This window comes from Spea bombifrons, chromosome 4 (assembly GCF_027358695.1).
Source record: "Spea bombifrons isolate aSpeBom1 chromosome 4, aSpeBom1.2.pri, whole genome shotgun sequence".
Classification (NCBI taxonomy): Eukaryota; Metazoa; Chordata; class Amphibia; order Anura; family Pelobatidae; genus Spea; species Spea bombifrons.
This window is the reverse complement of record NC_071090.1, coordinates 4,666,264-4,686,791: the sequence shown is the minus strand read 5'-3', so window position 1 is coordinate 4,686,791 and position 20,528 is coordinate 4,666,264. Positions and strand designations below refer to the sequence as shown.

General features: G+C 44.7%; 2 protein-coding genes across 6 annotated transcripts in view; one reads left to right on the top strand and one right to left on the bottom strand.

Moving 5' to 3' along the window:
* CACNA1C (calcium voltage-gated channel subunit alpha1 C) overlaps positions 1 to 4,743 on the bottom strand; it is a 155,528-nt gene extending 150,785 nt beyond the window's left edge. For all 3 annotated transcript variants that reach the window (XM_053461817.1, XM_053461816.1, XM_053461815.1), the window contains exon 1: positions 4,564 to 4,743. In XM_053461817.1, the coding sequence (XP_053317792.1) occupies positions 4,564 to 4,702 (139 nt within the window). In that variant the 5' untranslated portion in view covers positions 4,703 to 4,743. The remainder of the gene's footprint in view (positions 1 to 4,563) is intronic.
* On the top strand, positions 391 to 13,701 carry DCP1B (decapping mRNA 1B). 3 transcript variants are annotated; one of them, XM_053461813.1, is made up of 9 exons: positions 391 to 560; positions 925 to 965; positions 1,214 to 1,341; positions 8,535 to 8,601; positions 9,941 to 10,076; positions 10,168 to 10,284; positions 10,683 to 11,459; positions 11,692 to 11,952; positions 13,554 to 13,701. In XM_053461813.1, exons 1-9 carry the CDS (start codon positions 414 to 416, stop codon positions 13,635 to 13,637), a joined length of 1,758 nt encoding a protein of 585 aa, XP_053317788.1. In that variant the 5' UTR covers positions 391 to 413; the 3' UTR covers positions 13,638 to 13,701. The 3 variants fall into 3 exon arrangements, with proteins under 3 accessions (XP_053317788.1, XP_053317787.1, XP_053317789.1); XM_053461812.1 differs by having other exon boundaries at positions 11,689 to 11,952; XM_053461814.1 differs by lacking the exon at positions 10,168 to 10,284 and having other exon boundaries at positions 11,689 to 11,952.
* The last annotated feature ends 6,827 nt before the right edge of the window (positions 13,702 to 20,528 follow it).

The following is a 20,528-nucleotide window of genomic DNA, read 5'->3' as shown; positions in this document are numbered from 1 at the left end:
GTTCAAAACGTGAGATGCTCAAAAATTAATTGTGTGAAGCAGCGCCAACGCTTAGCAGTTGGCGCTGCGTCACATATAGGAGCGTTATTGATATGTCGGGTGGACCGTTATTATTATTATTATTATTATACGTATACGTTATTCCTGTATGGAACTTCCTTTGTTCTTCGTATAAACAGTAATAGATTAAAAAAAAAAACTTAATGCTATTAATTATATTGTAAACAGGTGCAGGAATTAGAATATGCATCTATCTATTATCATCATCATCTTCATCTCATTTGCCTATTCTAAATGATCCTGGTCCATGCCCGCTTTGCTGTTGCTATGGGTAACCGTTCTCGGCTCTCGATTGCGAGCCCTGGCTTTGACTCTGCGCTCGCTCTCTCAGGCCTGGCCTTGGCCGAAGGAAGATGGCAGCCTCCGGGAGCGGCTCCCTCGGCCGCGGTTTCGACATAAGCTTGGCTGCTTTAAAGCAGCAGGACCCTTATATTCGCGGCATCGTGGACGTCGCCAGCCAGGTGGCTCTGTACACCTTCAGTCATGTGGCGAATGAATGGGTGAGTGACTCGGAGGAGAAGGGAGAGAGACGCAGGCAGAGCATGGGCCTCGGGGGGGACCGGGACACAAAATAAGACGTTGGTACAAGTAGACAAGAAAGTAACCCCCACAAAACATACATTATTGTGGGCTTAAGCTTCAACTCCCATCACAGCCAGCCAGCCTAAAGCAGGGAGTTGTAGAGTACAAATAGCCTGAGAATTTATAATGGATAAACAGTGTTTATTATCTGGTGTAATACTTGTGTATGGCAATGCCCTGGCTGGCTGAGCATCATAGGAGCTATACCTGGATACCCCTGCTTCTAACTGTGTGTTTTTTATCTGCTTCTAACCAAACTTGTTTACTTTTTGTTTTTTAAAGGAAAAGACGGATGTGGAAGGAACATTATTTGTTTATACGAGGTGAGTCCTCCTCCGGGCTGATGTACGTTCAATATATATACATATATGTGTGTGTACATGTCCTTATCATGTCAAAGTACATGGGAAGGTAGGGCTGATTGTGACTTTAAAGCTTGTACATTTGTGTGGATGTATATATTTATATATATATATATATATAGAAATATATAATGGGTATATTACACTCACACGCTTGTATTGTATGGCAGAGCGTAATTAACATTCTGTTTTTTATTCTGGCCGTTTAGATCTGCGTCCCCCAAGCATGGATTCACAATTATGAATCGCCTTAGCATGGAAAATCGGACTGAGCCCATCACTAAAGATTTGGACTTTCAGCTTCAAGACCCCTTCCTGCTGTATCGGAATGCCAGATGTGAGTAATGGGGGGCAGTCATTGTCTTCGTCTTCTTAATCACATCTGGGTGCCGTTTCGTTGAGAAATGACGCTTGGCCACTTTTTCTTAAGCCTGCTTACGAATGCAGGAGTTTGAGTAACATGTATATAGCTATAAGGACTTCATTTCCATTATGTTAGGAAGTTATAAATAAAATTGGCATGACTGATTCATTATACGTAAGCAAACCTCAATGCATACCTCCCTCCGCTTTCAGGCTTCGAAAGCAGGACAGGTATTTAAATTAGTAAATTTTAAACTAACGTTAAACAGACCTTACAGAGGGTTTAGTATTTTAGAAGGACTTTATATATTTAGGTAGTGTATATGGAGATAGGACACAATTAAATGTCTTTTATGCTATATGTATTATATATATATTATATATATATTATATATATATATATATTATATATATATTATATATATATATATTTGTACCTTTTCTGTATGGGCACTCTGAATTCAGGGTTAGCACTCGATATTTCTGGGTCTCTGGCTTATCCTCTCATTTAACTTTCTATCTAAAGCAAATAATAAAAATGTGATGTTGGGAAATCAGACATTCTATCAAGCAACGAACGCACGGAAACCTCTACGCTGATTCAGTGTTGCAGAGGAAAATTAAAGCAGTCCGTGCTTTCAACAGGCTTGCATCTGATCACACCTGTTTGCAAGCATCGGCTATTTGGATACATGTTGAGTATCCAAAGCATTGGATCATTTTCCGTCTAAAAGAAAGCAGGTTCTGCGCCCAGTGATGAGGACCCGTTCAATCAGAAATGATGCTGAAAAGCGGTCCAATGAGCAAGCGTCGTTCCCTTGGTTGCTGGCGACGAAACCGCTTTTAAGCCATTGCACCAGAATCGCTTATTATTATTTAATAATAATAATTATTTAATTATTATTATACCTAAAACCCAAGGATCAAGTACCACTCTTCTTCTACATACGGTTCTGGTATCTGCTGCATTATGTGTCGGCTCTATACTTCCACAGACCTATATAGCGCGGCTCGGCGTGAGCATCTTATTTACTTCAAGGAAGGATCCTTCGAGACGCGCTCCCTCTGACAGTAAGAGAACCACCCAGACAGGGAAACGCCAGCTGCATCGCTGCATCGCATCTATAATTACCGAGAACAAACATTAAATGCAGGGAGCCTGCCATGCCACCTGCCCCGTAGGCCCCCTAGGCATTAACCTCGCAAAACACACACACTGTATTAAGTATATCCATGTCTGTGCGGGGAATGCAGCGTCATCGCGCATGTATACAGGACGTAATCCCCGAGATTGATTCATAAAGTGGGTTTATAGGGACAGCTACAGACGAGCTTCTAGAAAGCTGTGACGGTGCTTGATGTGGTTTAAAGGGGCGATCTAGTGTCCGAATCACCCCGACCAACATAGAATACATAGCAAAGTACTTTTATGTGCATTAAGGGACCGTCGCATGCGCTTTAATGCATATATACCAGATTAACCTCTGCACTGCCAGCGCATCGTTGTATGTCCAAAGCAAACCATTTGTTGATCTGCGAGCCCCACACAAACGGCTCTTGCCGTTGTTTGCGTGTGATTATTCCCTCGAGCGGGTTACGGGTGCCGCGGGGCACGGAGTGGGCACACGCGGGCACGTTTAACAAACATTCAGCCCGCCGTGGGGTTTTGTGCCTTTAACGCCCATCCGGTGCTTTTCCAAAGATTACGCGTTCTCACGCGGGATGTCCTTTTCTCTACACGCGTGATTAATGGTATTTGTGAGATCTACACTGCGTAACGGGATAATTGCGGTACGTCGCGGGGATGATGGCTTTATTTATTTATTTTCGTTTTCGAGAGAGGTTGGAGGACTGCGGGGGCCGCGTCATTCTGAGGGCCTGGAACACCCACAAATATACGGAGATAAGGAAGCACTGACACCCAGAGATGGATTAAGATGCCCCAGGGCCCAGGCACAGCACCAAATTAGAGCCCCCGCTCTACATTCACCATGTGATGAACTAATGCTTTTTGTGGCCCTTCGCAAGGTTCCCGTGTGACGCGGGGCCCGAGGTTACTTTGTCGGGTGGTCTTGTTGCCTTATATGTAGCAAAAAGGTGAAATTAATCTTAAAGGCGATTCTTAAGACATCGCCGCGCGTCTCCTTATCCCATCGGCAGGAGGGCCGGTCCGCGCTTCGACGTCTTTTCTGTAAAGTAGTTTCTCGTCATTACTCCAGGATCTTCCTTCAGCTTCATTCAGTTGATCTGTTTGCTGGAGGTGAAAATGCAGGCAGCCTTTCTATTTCTGCACCGCAGTGCAGTCAGATAAGACCTGAAAGGCTTATCTTACTTGGGTGTGAGAGAGAGAAATGGGAACAGAAGGGGGGGAGGCAACATTTCAGAAGTGAACATTTTTAACAACCGACAATCGGTGTCTTGTAATTCAAGATGGTGAGTGGGGAGTAGAAGTGTCCTCCTTGCTTCTTTTGGGTCTTTCTTGCTCTCTTTCTTCTGTTTGGCTGATGGAACCGACATTAGTACCGAGAATGTCTGCGTTGCCGTCGCCCCCAATGGATACCGGGATTTATAAACGCTCCTCTTGCGGTTCTCTGTTCTTATGGGTAATTTATTGGGTTATGATAGTAAATATACCCCGTTAGGCAGACGCAGCCGGTGCAGCCTCCTTGGCGTTGAGTTATTTTGTCATCGGTTGGTATCTCACCGGGTGCATCGGCTCCTCGGACTGTTAATCCGGCGCTTTAGTAAATCCCCGGCGATGACTTCAAGGCTTCTATTTCAATCAAAAATTGCTTCCTCCTGCACTTCGCTAAACCCCGTGTTGTTATTTTACCGCTTATCGCTTATCTCGCTTCCAAGCTGCGCAAGTACAGGGGGTTTTATTCACTAAAATCCGTCTTACATGCGCTTGGCTCATCGTCCAGAAAAAATAAATAACTCAACATCTTAAGAAACATGAATTTCCGAGCTGTCGATATCCCTATTCTAGGGTTTTTTTACCCTTAAAATTATGGATTACAGGTACCACGTCTTGGTGCAAGTTGCTCCCGAAACCCGCTGTACAGCGCTGCGGAATATGATGGCGCTATATAACACAATATGTAATAACCGCCTTTCCCTTGGTCTGCTTCTCTCATTGAGAATTACTATAATTATTAAGCATTAGTTAATGAATGAATCGGCGGCGGTCACCTACCTCCCGGAGGGATGTGGACGTAGTCGAGTTCCGTCTCGGATATCACGTTGCCTTTACAGCTCAGGCTGGTCCGCGGCGGCATGTCCCTGGGCATGGGCTGGTACGTCCCGGTGGCCCGGCGTATGATAGTCCGAAACATCGCTGCTGGGTAGCCAAACTTCTCAGAAAAACAAAACTTAAATAAATCAAGTGGTTTTTTTTTTTGTTGTTTTTTAATGTCTGTTGCATGAAGGTTCCAGGGATCAGCAGCAGGCACAAAGCCACATGTTGGTTGCCCTGTCTCTCGCGAGTCCTCTGAGGGTCTGGTTGAGGTTTTGTTTTTCCTCCCCGCTGTTCCGTGCTATCTCGGGTCCTCGGAGCTGCTCCAGTGTAGTATTTCTGATTGGGACCTGTGGGGAGATGGACAATGTCTGCCTGTCATCTGCCTACTTCACGGAGTCAGGAGGGGGCTCTGCTTTCTGTAACCTGCCGCCGCTCGCCCCGATAGGAGCTCTCATGTTTAAAGTGGGTGCAGGAGAAACTTCTATCCGACCAGCGCAAGAACCGCCGGACCAACCGGGATCCGACCCGCCATCGCGGCAGCAAATATGGGCGTCCTGCGCGACTTTTGGCCCGAGATATCAATCACCCTTATCAATACGAAGGTCAGAAGGATCATTACACGAGCTTCACTAAGCTGTGATTTTATTGGGGGGCCGTCTGCTATAGTAATAATATCACTTAATCCTGTAAAAAAGTCATTTTCTGTGTTTTCGCAGTGTTTTTTTTTTTTTTTTTGAAACGCCGTATGCGTAAAAGCTGCGTAGCGGCTCTGGATCCTCCCCGATCTGTTATCTAAATCAAGATAAGAATACAATAGAGTACCCGGGTCTTAATAGCCGAGGGAAATTTATGAGCAGTTTAGGGATATGTGGTAAGGGAAAAAGTGAAGTCATCTTTATTGTCATAAAGCATCAGCTCAGTGTGAAGTTTGAGCATGGGGGGTTATATTACTGTATACAGCGCTGGGGGGGTTATATTACTGTATACAGCGCTGGGGGGTTATATTACTGTATACAGCGCTGGGGGGTTATATTACTGTATACAGCGCTGGGGGGGTTATATTACTGTATACAGCGCTGGGCGGTTATATTACTGTATACAGCGCTGGGGGGTTATATTACTGTATACAGCGCTGGGGGGTTATATTACTGTATACAGCGCTGGGGGTTATATTACTGTATACAGCGCTGGGGGTTATATTACTGTATACAGCGCTGGGGGTTATATTACTGTATACAGCGCTGGGGGTTATATTACTGTATACAGCGCTGGGGGGTTATATTACTGTATACAGCGCTGGGGGTTATATTACTGTATACAGCGCTGGGGGGTTATATTACTGTATACAGCGCTGGGGGGGTTATATTACTGTATACAGCGCTGGGGGGTTATATTACTGTATACAGCGCTGGGGGTTATATTACTGTATACAGCGCTGGGGGGTTATATTACTGTATACAGCGCCGGGGGGTTATATTACTGTATACAGCGCTGGGGGGTATATTACTGTATACAGCGCTGGGGGGGTTATATTACTGTATACAGTGCTGGGGTTATATTACTGTATACAGCGCTGGGGGGTTATATTACTGTATACAGCGCTGGGGGGTTATATTACTGTATACAGCGCTGGGGGGTTATATTACTGTATACAGCGCTGGGGGTTATATTACTGGATACAGTGCTGGGGGTTATATTACTGTATACAGCGCTGGGGGTTATATTACTGTATACAGCGCTGGGGGGTTATATTACTGTATACAGCGCTGGGGGTTATATTACTGTATACAGCGCTGGGGTTATATTACTGTATACAGCGCTGGGGGGTTATATTACTGTATACAGCGCTGGGGGTTATATTACTGTATACAGCGCTGGGGGGTTATATTACTGTATACAGTGCTGGGGGGGTTATATTACTGTATACAGCGCTGGGGGGTTATATTACTGTATACAGCGCTGGGGGGTTATATTACTGTATACAGCGCTGGGGGTTATATTACTGTATACAGCGCTGGAGGGTTATATTACTTTATACAGCGCTGGGGGTTATATTACTGTATACAGCGCTGGGGGTTATATTACTGTATACAGCGCTGGGGGTTATATTACTGTATACAGTGCTGGGGGGTTATATTACTGTATACAGCTCTGGGGGTTATATTACTGTATATAGTGCTGGGGGTTATATTACTGTATACAGCGCTGGGGGTTATATTACTGTATACAGCGCTGGGGGGGTTATATTACTGTATACAGCTCTGGGGGTTATATTACTGTATACAGCTCTGGGGGTTATATTACTGTATACAGCGCTGGGGGGGTATATTACTGTATACAGCGCTGGGGGTTATATTACTGTATACAGCGCTGGGGGTTATATTACTGTATACAGCGCTGGGGGGGTGATATATTACTGTATACAGCGCTGGGGGGGTATATTACTAAATCTGCTTGATTAGAGGTGTAGAGCGCTCCTGGGATCAGTCGTTATAAATACACTTTTATAAAATGTTGTTCTCATGATCCTCGCTGTAATTCAGGCATTCTGATTGTTTGCACCCTGCGCGGCCGTAACCAAAGTGGAAGAAATCTGAAGAAAGGAGACCGGAGATTAAAGTTTTTGCGGCCGGGTAGATGGGTTTTATCTGCCGCCCCACTCGATGCGATGTAAGAGAGGGCACGCCGGGTACGAGTAGGGATTTTTGGGCTGTATTCCTGCCGTTTAGCCATCCGTTTGGAAGTAGCCTTCTTCGTAGAGCCTCGTTACGTCCGCGGCCTGCTCTTTAACCCCGCGTATCCCAGTTACCGTCTAATCAGATCAAATCCAGGAAGCGCGGAATGAGCAAACACGAGCCCTCGCCCCTCGCCCGCCCCGTAACGCGTCGCCCCATTTACGCTTCACGCCTTGTATCCGAGTGCGAATGGAATCCGTGTCCCTGATGGATGCGCTCGGTGCTGATTGTAGCGCCGCTCGCCTGAGTGCCGGAGAAATGCTAGCAGCCAAATATTTATACAGCTCGGCACCGCGTCGGGGAGGGGGGGGTGATCCAATGGAAAGAACAGATCATAAAATAAAAACAGGTTTACGCGGGGTGCGCCGATAACGGCCAGAGACCCCGGTGTCTCAAACCACGGTAACTTTTTATTTTCATTATTATTTTATTATTATTGTAGTTTAACCCCGGGATAAAGTCGCAAGTTTTATTTATTTATTTTTTCTAAAATTTAATATCAACAAGATTTGTATTATTTTTTTAAATAAATAAATTTACACGCACGCAAATCTTTCTTAATAGTCTATTAATACTAAAAAACAGTTTTCAAATATATTGCCCCTTTTTTTTATTAATAAAAAGTTTTTTCAGAATAAAATATAAATAGGCAGCTGCATATCAGCCGTTTGTATGATTCTCGCTCTGTTATCTGAACCCCCAATGTATTAAACACCCCAACTCCTTATCATACTGCCTGTGGGGGACAATAGAATGACTCGGTCCTAATCACCCAGCTGGTCACACTAATGAATAAGTCTATGGAGGAACGGACTTCATAAGCCTTGCCGTAAAGCATCGTCTCAGTGGTGTGTGAGCAGTAGCTCCTATTCAATTACATGTAAAGCTCCCACTGCTCAGTTTGGGGAAAAACGTTTAGTTTCACAGATTTCCGTGACTTAGGCTACTAGTGAGAGGGAAAACAAATCATTTAAAGGCAGGTGAGCACATTGCCCATCTAGTCTGTCTGGGAGGTAGTTCCACTTATCTACTACCCTCTCAATAATAACGTGTTCGGTGAATGATTGCTTTTAAATTGAAATATATATAGATAGACAGAGATATATATATATATATATAGATATATATATATATATATATAATGTGTGTTATGGAGGGTGGTAGTAACCTGCGCTCCCGTGCTTTCTCTTACAGTCTGCATCTACGGAATCTGGTTTTACGACAAAGAAGAATGTAGAAGGCTCGCGGAGCTAATGAAGAAGTAAGTAGCCCGTCTCTGATCTGCGGAACATGCAACCTTTTACCGCCAAGAAACAGGGTGGGCTACACGCGTGTCATGTGACGCTTCGTTGGAGCAACAATAGCTGCCCCAGACTTGAATCTCTTGAATACTTGCTGAGCATCATGGGAGTTGTAGTTTAGTGTAAGCTGGGTATTTCATATGAATGGAAATAGGCAGCGTGGGGTCCTCGGTGTTTTCCTTGGCAGCTTTATAGTCGGTATGTATTACACTATTTTACGTTTTATTTATATATTACAATAGGGCGAGAATAAACTTTAATGATAATGTTAAAACTGACAATAACATAAGCACTTACAGGTACAGGAGGAGGGGAGGGCTCTGCTCCTCTGAGCTTACAATCCATTAGGGTTAATGATTTTTAATTGTCATTAATGGAACTCTTTCCTATAAAACTGAGCCCAGTTTGCCTATTTGGAAATTTTTTTAACCCTTTTTTTTTTTTTTTTATTTTTTTTTTTTTAAATATGCCCCCTAACCGCTGTACTTTATCATTTTAAAAAGGAAAAAAGCCGTTGAAAATTGATCCCTATGTTAACCTGCCCATGCCCATGCCCATGGCGTGCAAGCCTGTTGACCGGGTGAACTTGTCGAATCATGGTGGAAGGGTGTATTTTTGAAGATATTAACCCCTGCCACACACCCTTACAGTTAATTTACGGTATAGGGCCCTTTCAGGCTCGCTGCGTCTCATGGCATGCAATGAGACACTAAAGAAAAGTGCGGGTTTGCAGTTTATGCTGTAGTGATTCACCGGGCCGAGCAGCGCGTCCTCACGCCCTGATCTCTCCATCTGACACCCTCTCGACAGCTTCGCCGTCGATCACATATGTGTTAAGATGCGCGTGACAATTTATTGTCCCGATTTACTGCCTGTTCGTGGCAGGATCCCCGCTCCTCCTCTCCCGCTGCCTGTCTGCATCGGAGGGGCAGACAGGGAAGAGTCTGCTTGTTTTGTGCCCCGTCTCGTTAAAGAGACTGCGCTCTGTCTGTCCCATGCGGCCGGCTTCAGGTCAGGTTTGTCATCTGCCGTCGCCACCTGCTGGCTGAGACTAAAAAAGCAGGCGTTCAAGTTGATCATTTATCCTAACAAAGCTATATAATGCTGCATTACGCGCCGCTATGTGTGTTTGCATTATGTGCCGCTATGTGTGTTTGCATTATGTGCCGCTATGTGTGTTTGCATTATGTGCCGCTATGTGTGTTTGCGTTATGTGCCGCTATGTGTTTGCGTTATGTGCCGCTATGTGTTTGCATTATGTGCCGCTATGTGTGTTTGCATTAATTGTCTTTCCTTCAGTCTGACCCAACAGGAGCAGCTGAAAGCACAGCAGGGGGGTCCCACCGGGCTGTCGCCAATGACCCTCAACTCAGCTGAAGTGAAGGAAGTAGACATCTTGCAGATGCTAACCAAAGCCAAGGATGAGTATACCAAAGTGAGTGCAGCTCGCTGGCTGTGTTGTTCCACTTGGACGTCAGCATCCGGACAGGGAGTGGAGCTTCTCAGCTTTTATGTTCTTGTTTTAGTGTAAGCCAAGTTCGGAGCCCAAGATGATGACCAGCTCGTCGGCCATCTACAGCAACCCCAACCTGATCAAACCCATCGCAGTGAAACCCAGCGACCCAACGCAGCCGCCAGGCAAAGTACGACGGACAAAACGGGAATATTTTAAAGTGACTAGGTCATATAAAGGAATATATATATATATATTATAGGTCTTGTGAAATTGCTTGTGAATCTATGAATCAAGAGGATTCCAGGATTTTAGAGTTTTTGTTCTGTGACAGAATGTATAGATTTTAAACAGTTTTTCTTTACAGATTGATACCTTAAAATCTGTTCTTTTACCATAGTATCATCCTTATGCCTTCTGTATAACAGTCCCCCTGCTGATCCATGGGGCTTATGACCTATGCAGCGTGATACAGACTAGTTATAGCATTGTATGATATGTCTGTACAGGACTCCATCCCTGGATGTAATGATTTGAGGACTGTGGAAGGGCAGATGGTTGATCTGTATGTTTTATCTGTCTGCACAGTTTGGGGATCCAGAGCCGCAGCATTTATCGCTCACCGCTCTGTTTGGGAAGCCAGACAAAGGCCAGGAGGCAGGGGCAGAACCGGCAGAGCCCACCATGGTGCGCCCCCCTGTCGTACGGTCTCTTTCGTACGAGGAACCCAGCCAGAGTCGGGTCGCTGAGAACAGCGAGACCCAGCTGTGCCCCGCAATCCAGAAATTGATGGTGAGGGGCCACAGCCTGCACCCCGTATCCGAAATCCCGGAAAACCGTCAGTGCCACAACGGGACCTTCCATGGGGCAGGCAGCATCCTCTCGGATCTTTTCCAGCCCGTGGCACCCGGAGCCTCTTTCTCCATCAAAGACCACGAAGGTGGGGAAAGCCTCTTGCATAAGCTTCACGGTACCCATGTAACAGTGCCCCAAATGGACCTGGGCCCTCCTGCCCCTTCTTATAGTTTCGCCCCTTCCCACAGTTTTTGTGGGCTGGGATCTTCCGTGGCGGCAAAGGATGTGGGGCCGTCGACTGTCGCGTATTATGACAGCTGCCTGCAAAGCCAAAGGACTTCGGCTCCGGCCCCCCAGTTACCGCTCTCGTCGCAGCCTCCCGCAGCTTCCGGGGCCATCTCTCCGCAAGAGCTACTGAAGAAGCTGAACCTGGTGCGTCAGGAGCAACAGCTGCACTCCAGTCCGAGACCGGCCCTCGCGGCAAAGTTCCCCGTGGTTACCCAGAGCGGGGCGAAAACTCCCTGGGTAGAGAAATTTCCTGGGACTGAAAAACACAATACGCTGTTCCAGGTAAGCAGGCTGGCAAGCGCTGCTTATGGTAGCGTAGGCGATGGACCTGATGGATCTGATACAGGTGTAGACCATGTTACCAAATAGAATATTTACAGCTTAGAATCCCGTGTAACTACCCCCTTAGCTACCGGTTTATTATTATTATTTATTGTTTTATATAGCGCCATCAAATTCCGTATTATGTGTAAAAAGAGCAGATGTGCTAACTTTGTGTTTGTCTTCCAAGCAGGTAATATCTCCGCAGCGAATCCCGGCTACAGTGTCCCCCGCTCTGCTAATGTCCCCGCTCGTATTCACCCAAGCGAGTGTTCAGAGCAGGCCGAGCGACGCAACAAAAGCACCGGCTTCCAAAGAGCCCTCAAACGGAACATCTGGGCTGTTGTTACCCCCGGGGCCGCCAGATGCCCCGGCCTGCAGTAGTAGCGCCGGTAACCAGATCAGCATTCTTACCAAAAGCCAGCTCAAGGGGACCCTGCTGCATCTGATCCAGGTGAGAGCACATGTAATGTGATGACCCCCCCCTTGGCGCTGTATACAGTAATATGACCCCCCCCTTGGCGCTGTATACAGTAATATGACCCCCCCGGCGCTGTATACAGTAATATAACCCCCAGTGCTGTCTACAGTAATATAACCCCCAGTGCTGTATTCAGTAATATAACCCCCAGCGCTGTATACAGTAATATAACCCCCCAGCGCTGTATACAGTAATATAACCCCCCAGCGCTGTATACAGTAATATAACCCCCAGCGCTGTATACAGTAATATAACCCCCAGCACTGTATACAGTAATATAACCCCAGCGCTGTATACAGTAATATAACCCCCAGCGCTGTATACAGTAATATAACCCCCAGCGCTGTATACAGTAATATAACCCCCAGCGCTGTATACAGTAATATAACCCCCAGCGCTGTATACAGTAATATAACCCCCAGCGCTGTATACAGTAATATAACCCCCAGCGCTGTATACAGTAATAACCCCCCCAGCGCTGTATACAGTAATATAACCCCCAGCGCTGTATACAGTAATATATCCCCCAGCGCTGTATACAGTAATATATCCCCCAGCGCTGTATACAGTAATATAACCCCCCCAGCGCTGTATACAGTAATATTACCCCCAGCGCTGTATACAGTAATATAACCCCCAGTGCTGTCTACAGTAGTATAACCCCCCAGCACTGTATACAGTAATATAACCCCCCAGCGCTGTATACAGTAATATAACCCCCCAGCGCTGTATACAGTAATATAACCCCCAGCGCTGTATACAGTAATATAACCCCCAGCGCTGTATACAGTAATATAACCCCCAGCGCTGTATACTGTAATATAACCCCCAGCGCTGTATACTGTAATATAACCCCCAGCGCTGTATACAGTAATATAACCCCCAGCGCTGTATACAGTAATATAACCCCCAGCGCTGTATACAGTAATATAACCACCCAGCGCTGTATACAGTAATATAACCACCCAGCGCTGTATACAGTAATATAACCACCCAGCGCTGTATACAGTAATATATCCCCCAGCGCTGTATACAGTAATATATCCCCCAGCGCTGTATACAGTAATATATCCCCCCAGCGCTGTATACAGTAATATAACCCCCCAGCGCTGTATACAGTAATATAACCCCCCAGCGCTGTATACAGTAATATAACCCCCCAGCGCTGTATACAGTAATATAACCCCCCAGCACTGTATACAGTAATAACCCCCAGCACTGTATACAGTAATATAACCCCCAGCGCTGTATACAGTAATATAACCCCCCCAGCGCTGTATACAGTAATATTACCCCCAGCGCTGTATACAGTAATAACCCCCCAGCGCTGTATACAGTAATATTACCCCAGCACTGTATACAGTAATATAACCCCCAGCGCTGTATACAGTAATATAACCCCCAGCGCTGTATACAGTAGTAACCCCCAGCACTGTATACAGTAATATAACCCCCAGCACTGTATACAGTAATATAACCCCCCAGCGCTGTATACAGTAATCACTTTTTGATCTATATGCTGTTACTTGCACACATAATTATACACTTGTAGTTAATCGATTAATTTATTGCAGAATGATGACAGCTTCCTGAACACTATCTACGAGACCTACCTGTCTACGCTGGCGAGAGGGGGAAGCGTTGGAAGAAAAATCTAAACTTCTGCTTCCCGCACCGAGAACGTTCCTTTCGTATCCGTGGACTTGCGCGATCGCAGCCGGCTGTGGCTGAGAGTTCTGAGGCTCCGTGAACCTCTGAAACCCAGAGGATTGTAAACGCGTTATGCCCCCTTAGTTCTTTATATATATATAATGTAACTATGGGTTATCAATAAGGGGACCGGCAATAAAAACTAAAAGCAAGCCATTTTTTTCACTTAAATGGACAATATTTTTAGAACCCAAAGAACGTGTTACCTTGTGACTTTCCCTTTGAGAGTCTCAGACTGGACGAAGAAAACGTATCTTGCCGTTATTTGCAATTGAAAAACGAGAGAGATGTATATTTTCCTGACAGTTGTAATTTTTAAGTTTTTCGCGTCTATTTTTGGACAAGAATTCTATTTTTTAGCCCTTTCGTTGGGAATGTTGGGGAGCAGCTAAATATTTTGAGGTTGTAATTCTGAGAGTGGCCTCTAGGTGGCTCTTGGTACTTGAGATTTTTTTGGGGGGGGGGTTGCAGAATTTAGAGATCTGGCCTGTATTTTGAGAATATATGCAAATAGTTGTCGATTTTTGCATTCCCCCCCCCTCTTTTCTGTGTAATGTTTGAATACCAGGCGTTAATTGACAGCGAAAACGTAGATTTTGTAGCGAATCCTGTAAAATCTCCGGTGTAATACAAAAATGTATAACTTATTTTAACACTTATGTCGCCAGAAACGTTTATATACACAGGCCAGGTTTGTGCTGTTTTAATACACCTGTGTTTTGGGTGCTGAAACAGGGAAAATGTGGATTATATTCGAGATTTTACAGGACAATTCCAGAAAACGGAATCTGAAATGATCTCAAGATAGAATTGTGGAATCTTAGTATGAAAATAAATCTATACTGTATATGGCTACGAATGAACGTGTTTTGCCCCGGTATTTCTCAGCGTTTTTCCAACTGACTGCTAATAGGAACAGATTCCTGCGGACAAGTGACACTATTGTCAAGTTTTGTTTTTTTGTTCCCTTTTGTAACGTTTTTACTACCAAATAAAAGCTGAAATTTAAAAAGCCATTAAAGTTTTATAATAACATCGGCTTCTCTGGAAGATGTGTTCCTTTTATAACGCCAGACGTGAAAGCGAGCGCATTTTTAGACCTCTGAGAGAGAGAGATTTATTGTACAGCGCAGCGGAATATGATGGCGCTATATAAAAGAAATATATATATATAATAAAGAATACTCTATAGACACGTATTAGTAATTATAACTAAACTACAAAAGAAAACACTTTATATTAAGACCATTTACATCGTATATAGCAAATCCTTGTCTCGTTCTTAGACTAGTCCTTGCAACTCTATCGGATTTTCTAGTCCTTAGTCTAGTCCTCGTAAGTCCTTGTCTAGTCCTCGTAAGTCCTTTTCTAGTCCCTTGCCTAGTCCTAGTAAGTCCTTGCCTAGTCCTAGTAAGTCCTTGCCTAGTCCTAGTAAGTCCTTGCCTAGTCCTAGTAAGTCCTTGCCTAGTCCTAGTAAGTCCTTGCCTAGTCCTAGTAAGTCCTTGCCTAGTCCTAGTAAGTCCTTGTAAATTCTGCTCTAGTCCTAGTAAACCCTTGTCTAGTCTTTAGTCTAGTCCTGTAAACACTTGGCACTCTAAGGAATATGTATTTTTTGGGTAACCTTCTTGGGTAGCCTTGTGTTTGGTGACTGGCATAGAAATGCCCATCCTTACCCGGGTACCCTCAGAGCTGCACAGGAGGAAAAGGTTAAATATTGCTCGTTTAACCGTTTAAAGCCCTGACTTTCTCTAGGCTCGGTGTCCCCCCCCCCCAATGCTCTCGCAAGGTTTGACAAAAGTTCCACTTGAAGTCCCCGGTGCTGACGAGCCGATCCGTTTCCCCTACGGGACAGAGCGTTTAATGGAGATTAATCCAAAGACACGTGGGATCTAATTGCTGCACTCCTAGCACATCCCTGATTCAATAAACCCTATTAACCACCCGGGACACAATTAGGCAAAGCCCTTAGTCATGTATAACCCCCCCCCAATCAGCCTTATGACTCTAAAAAAAAAAATACAAATTGATGCTGTCCAGTTTCCTCTGGCCCTTGAAGGGTTAAATGATTTCAAGAATAAATAAATAAAAATTACGTTAAATATTTTGCAATGCCTTGATGTTTTTGGGGGGGGGGAAGCCCCCCAAAACAGTGCTGTATCTCTTTACAATTTAGGATTATATAGGAGTTCGTTGTCACATTTAAAAAAAAAAAAAAAAAACTATTGTTTTCCGTTACTGGAAGAATTAAAAAAAAAGGGTTTTTTTAGAAAAAAATAAAATAAAGTGTTTTAGTGCTTGGTTAGCTGATTCAGTTCCTTTGCAATCAATGAATCCTGTTTAGACAATTAAGCCCATGACAGTGATTAGATAGCGCAGGCGGAACCGGAGAACAGGCCAATGGGGCTTTTAAATTTAAAGGGACAGCATCGCTTTAAATAAAAACATGACCCTGGTTAACCCTTCTCACACACTTCATCCAATAAACTGGTTTTAGACAAATATAGCTTTTCGATTATAAAAAATAATTTAGATATACATGTCACTGTCCCTTTAAATTACAAGGGCTGAGTCTTTAGTAAGCCCGAGTACATTGTGCCCGTTTGACACACAAAGGGTTAACGTTGCGGGGCATTGTTCGGAACTTGCTTTATTCTCCCCGTCTCCAAGTATTCCTGATTTGTTCCTTCTTCCTTGCGATCCTAATCTACTTCCCTGTCTGTCAGCACGAGATGTCCGTCTGTCCGGCCTTCCTTCCCACCGTCCTTCCTAAAGTGAAAGAGATATTTTTTTTTAAGGAAAGAAGTCCTTTTTAGGTGATATTTATTTAGTCATTTAAATAGGGTGGGCATGAGTGGGTCACGGCGACCTATGGCCCTAAAGGTCTCAGTATGGATCCGGGACAAGACGGAGTCTTTAGATGAAGCTGATCCGTTTTATTGGGCCAACGTGGTTCGATGCTATCTGAAGAAGAGACCTCTGAGCTGGCCCAGACTGGAAATCTAGGACAACGGCACCCCATAGTCACTGGATCTGCCACTTCAGCTGCAGAACCGGTGCGGCCACCGGCTGGGCATGCCACGTAAGCATAAAAAAACATAACGTGCCGCCACGCACATCCAGCTGCCGGCCTACGTCATCAGGTGGCTGCTGGCCTTAAAGTGGCAGGCCTGCTCCGTCACCCTCAGTATTGCCCCGTCACTCTCATTCCTGCTCCGTCACCCCCAGTGCTGCCCCATCACTCTCAGTCCTTCCCAGTCACCCCAGTGCTGCCCCGTCACCCCCAGTGCTGCCCCGTCACCCTCAGTATTGCCCCGTCACCCCCAGTCCTGCCCCGTCACCCCCAGTGCTGCCCCGTCACCCCCAGTCTTGTCTCTAAATTCTCAAAACTTATTCTCTATTTTGCAGCCCACCTACTTTATTTTATTGCCCACCCACTCACATTTAGACCACACCTATTTCCATAAAGCTGCACCCACTTTAAAGCCTAAACCACGCCCACTTCCGTTCATGGCAATTCCTTTTTGCCCAATGCCCTACCTTTTTTTTTTAAATCATACCCTCCATGATGGGGGCATCTTGGCCTGTTTTTGCCGGGGGCATCTGGATCGTCCAATCACATGAGCTGTTAAAGGGACTTTTTTGGCTGTGAGTGATATGAGTGGCTGGTGAAAAAGGAATCACTTCACATGGTGTATTATTGTGAATGCCTTATGGGATAGCCCCGTACTCTGCGTTATTAATATCCCTCGGTATAAATGTGGCACACTAGAGGTTATATCCTCCCGTGGATACCTCCCCCGGTGCATTATGGGAATATCTGGCAGTGAAATTCTTGCCTCGAGAGGAGGTTCAGAAACTTGGCAGCTTCTCTGCGAATTTTCCCCGAGACTGCTTTCAAAGAACAGAACGTTTTCGCCAACCTCTCCCTCTCTCCCTCTCTCCCTGCCTTTCCCTCTCTCTCCATCTCTCCCTCTCTCTCTCTCTCTCTCCCTCTCTCTCTCTGCCTTTCCCTCTCTCTCTCTCTGCCTCTCTTTCTTTCTCTCATAGACATCCGGCTCCTGAATCTAAGACGAGACCAACGACTGATTAAGGTTTGAGTCTTTACAGCAAGAGAAACGGGCAGACTAGATGGGGGCCGAATGGGGCCGATGTGCCCAAAGAAGGCTCCCGGTTGGTTGCGGTTATTATCTTTGCTGTGGACTCTATGGATAGGTTGGCCGCTCCGATGAATTTACCCCCCAGTCTACGCGCTGCCAGCCTCCCACCCCGACATCACCTCCTGCCTTCCAAACATTTTGCTGAGTGGGTTCCCTGTCTTGTTATCCGGCACATCCCCCCACTGGTGTTTATTTTTGCTGAGTGGGATATGGCTGTTTCTCCATCTCAATCAGCATCAATTGATTTGCAGGAATCAGGTGAGAGCGGAGGGCAGAATTAACCCCGTCTACTAAGTGCTCGGGGCTTCAGTTTGATGTCGGGGCAGTTGGGGAGGCAGTTTTCCCGTCCCAACCCCCCCTATGTATATAAGAGCTGAGGGGTCCATTTAAATCTATGGGATTCGAATCCTCCGGGTCGAGGGAGAGGGGACCGGTCATGACCTTTAAAATACGGGTGTTTCCTGTGATGTCAGTGGGAACGCCCACTGACATCAGCAGGAACGCCCACTGACATCAGTGGGCAGTCCTGGCCGCGTCCCACAAGGGTAGGCACCAGGAAGCCGGAGCCCACAAGTTCCCAGATATGTCATATAATGCACAGACAGAGTGGCACCAAATCCCTGCTGCCCCTTTTTCCTCCCCCTGATGCCCCTCTCTTCTAGAAGCTCGGAATGTTTGCTGGGTATGAGGGGATCGCAGGGTTCTACAGCCCTAAAAGCCCCGATAATGTGTATAGAAACAGCAGGAAAATGTGGAAATGAAATACATTCTTCTAAATTTCTTACTCGGTTACACAAACAGGTCACAAAGTCACATAAAAGGTCCTGGTGAAGCCCCACCCCAGCCATACCTCTAACCACACCCCCAACCACACCCCCAGACCAAAAGTGTCCCTCGGGACACCAGACTCGGTCTTCATACAGAAAGCCATTTGGTCCACACTTCTAAAAGGCAAAGTTCTAATTGTGGAGCAATCACCGTGGAAACCAATGGAATAGAATGCACCAGAATTGCCACTACCCTGGCAGTCAAAGGGTCAATATTTTATTGGCCCGTACAATAAATTTACAAAAAAACAAACATAATCACAATACGACTGGCTCTGGAGCTGTATTTAATATTATAATTTTTTATTTTTGTGATAATGAACGAAAGCACAGGAAACTATTATTTGTTTTTTTCACTTTTCTTTTTTTGCTGATTTAATATAAATTTAAAGAAAAAAATCAAATCTGAGCCGCAGGGAAATGATATAAGTTAAAAAGGAGCAGCTGGTAGGGGTTTTTTTGAGAAATGAAGCGAAGATGTCATTCCAGGACGCAAATTAATTAGATTTGAAAATCTGATTCAGATTTCAAGGACCATAAAATAAAAAATGTTTTAAATCTGTTTTTTTTTTAAAAAAAAATTAAATTATTGGGTAAATTTCAGAATATCACCTAATTTTCCCAGTTTTGACCAGTCCTATTTGCATTTGGAATTGGAGTCATGCAGTCGCATTCTGGACCTAAATGGGACTCCAGTGCTGATCTGTGCCAGATTAGGGCCCTCTGGGGCCCCTGACAAAAAATAATGAAATATCTAGTTTTTTTCTGCTGTAAAGACTCAAACCTTAATCAGTCATTGGTCTCGTCTTAGATTCAGGAGCCGTATGCCTATCCCATGCATGTTTAAATCCCCTCGCTGTATTCGCCTCTACCACCTGTTCTGGGATGTCGTTCCACTTATCAACCACTTTTTTTTCAGTAAAACCTCCTTACATTACATCTAAGCCTCTGACCCTCTGGTTTTAGCCTATGGCCTCTTGCTCTGACACGAGTGGTCATGTTGTGTGACGCCACTATGCTGGGAGGCGCTCTCCTGGCTCCAGGACCCTGGACGGTAATGCTACTGTAACAGGGCAGGGGTCCCCCAGAGCTCAGGGGCCCATAGGCATGAATAGGCTAGATTCCCCCCCAGCTATTTTTTCATTTGCCCGCACCATTTGGGGGCCACTAGGACGAGACGTCCAGGACTGGTTTTCTACAATACTGACCAACATTGGGCATTACCACCCGTCCTTAAAAACCCTAAAAACCAGGATTTGAACCCAAACTATTTAAAATAAAGACGAATACCGCATATGGAATGCGTTTTCACCAGCGCACGCGGAGCCCATAGGGGACATATAGAGAGAAATGTCTGCTTTTCTAAATATACATTTTCTAAAAATAAATGAAGAAGTATGTGTCAAAAAAAAAAAGCAATAGGAGAGATATTCATCAAAATAACTTAATCAAAAAAAAATGATAAAACCCAATAAAAAGAGCTCCATACAATATATGAATTATATGAATTCAATTATTTAAATAATGTTAAATATATTAATGTGACTATTTCCTTAATACTGCTCTTTTCGGTGATACGAAAAGGAATTTCGAATCATGTCTGCGTGTTTAGAATATTGTGAATATGTATAGATTATAGTCTTTAGCAATAATAATAATAATAATAATTATTATTATTATTTCTTCTTAATGTTAAAATTGATATTACTAATATTAATGATGATTTTGTAATTATTCTTAATGCAAGCATGTTTAGATTTGTGAATATATATATATATACAGATTATAGTCTTTAGCAATAATAATAATTAATAACAGTAACAATAATAATAATAATAATAAATAACTTTGTAAT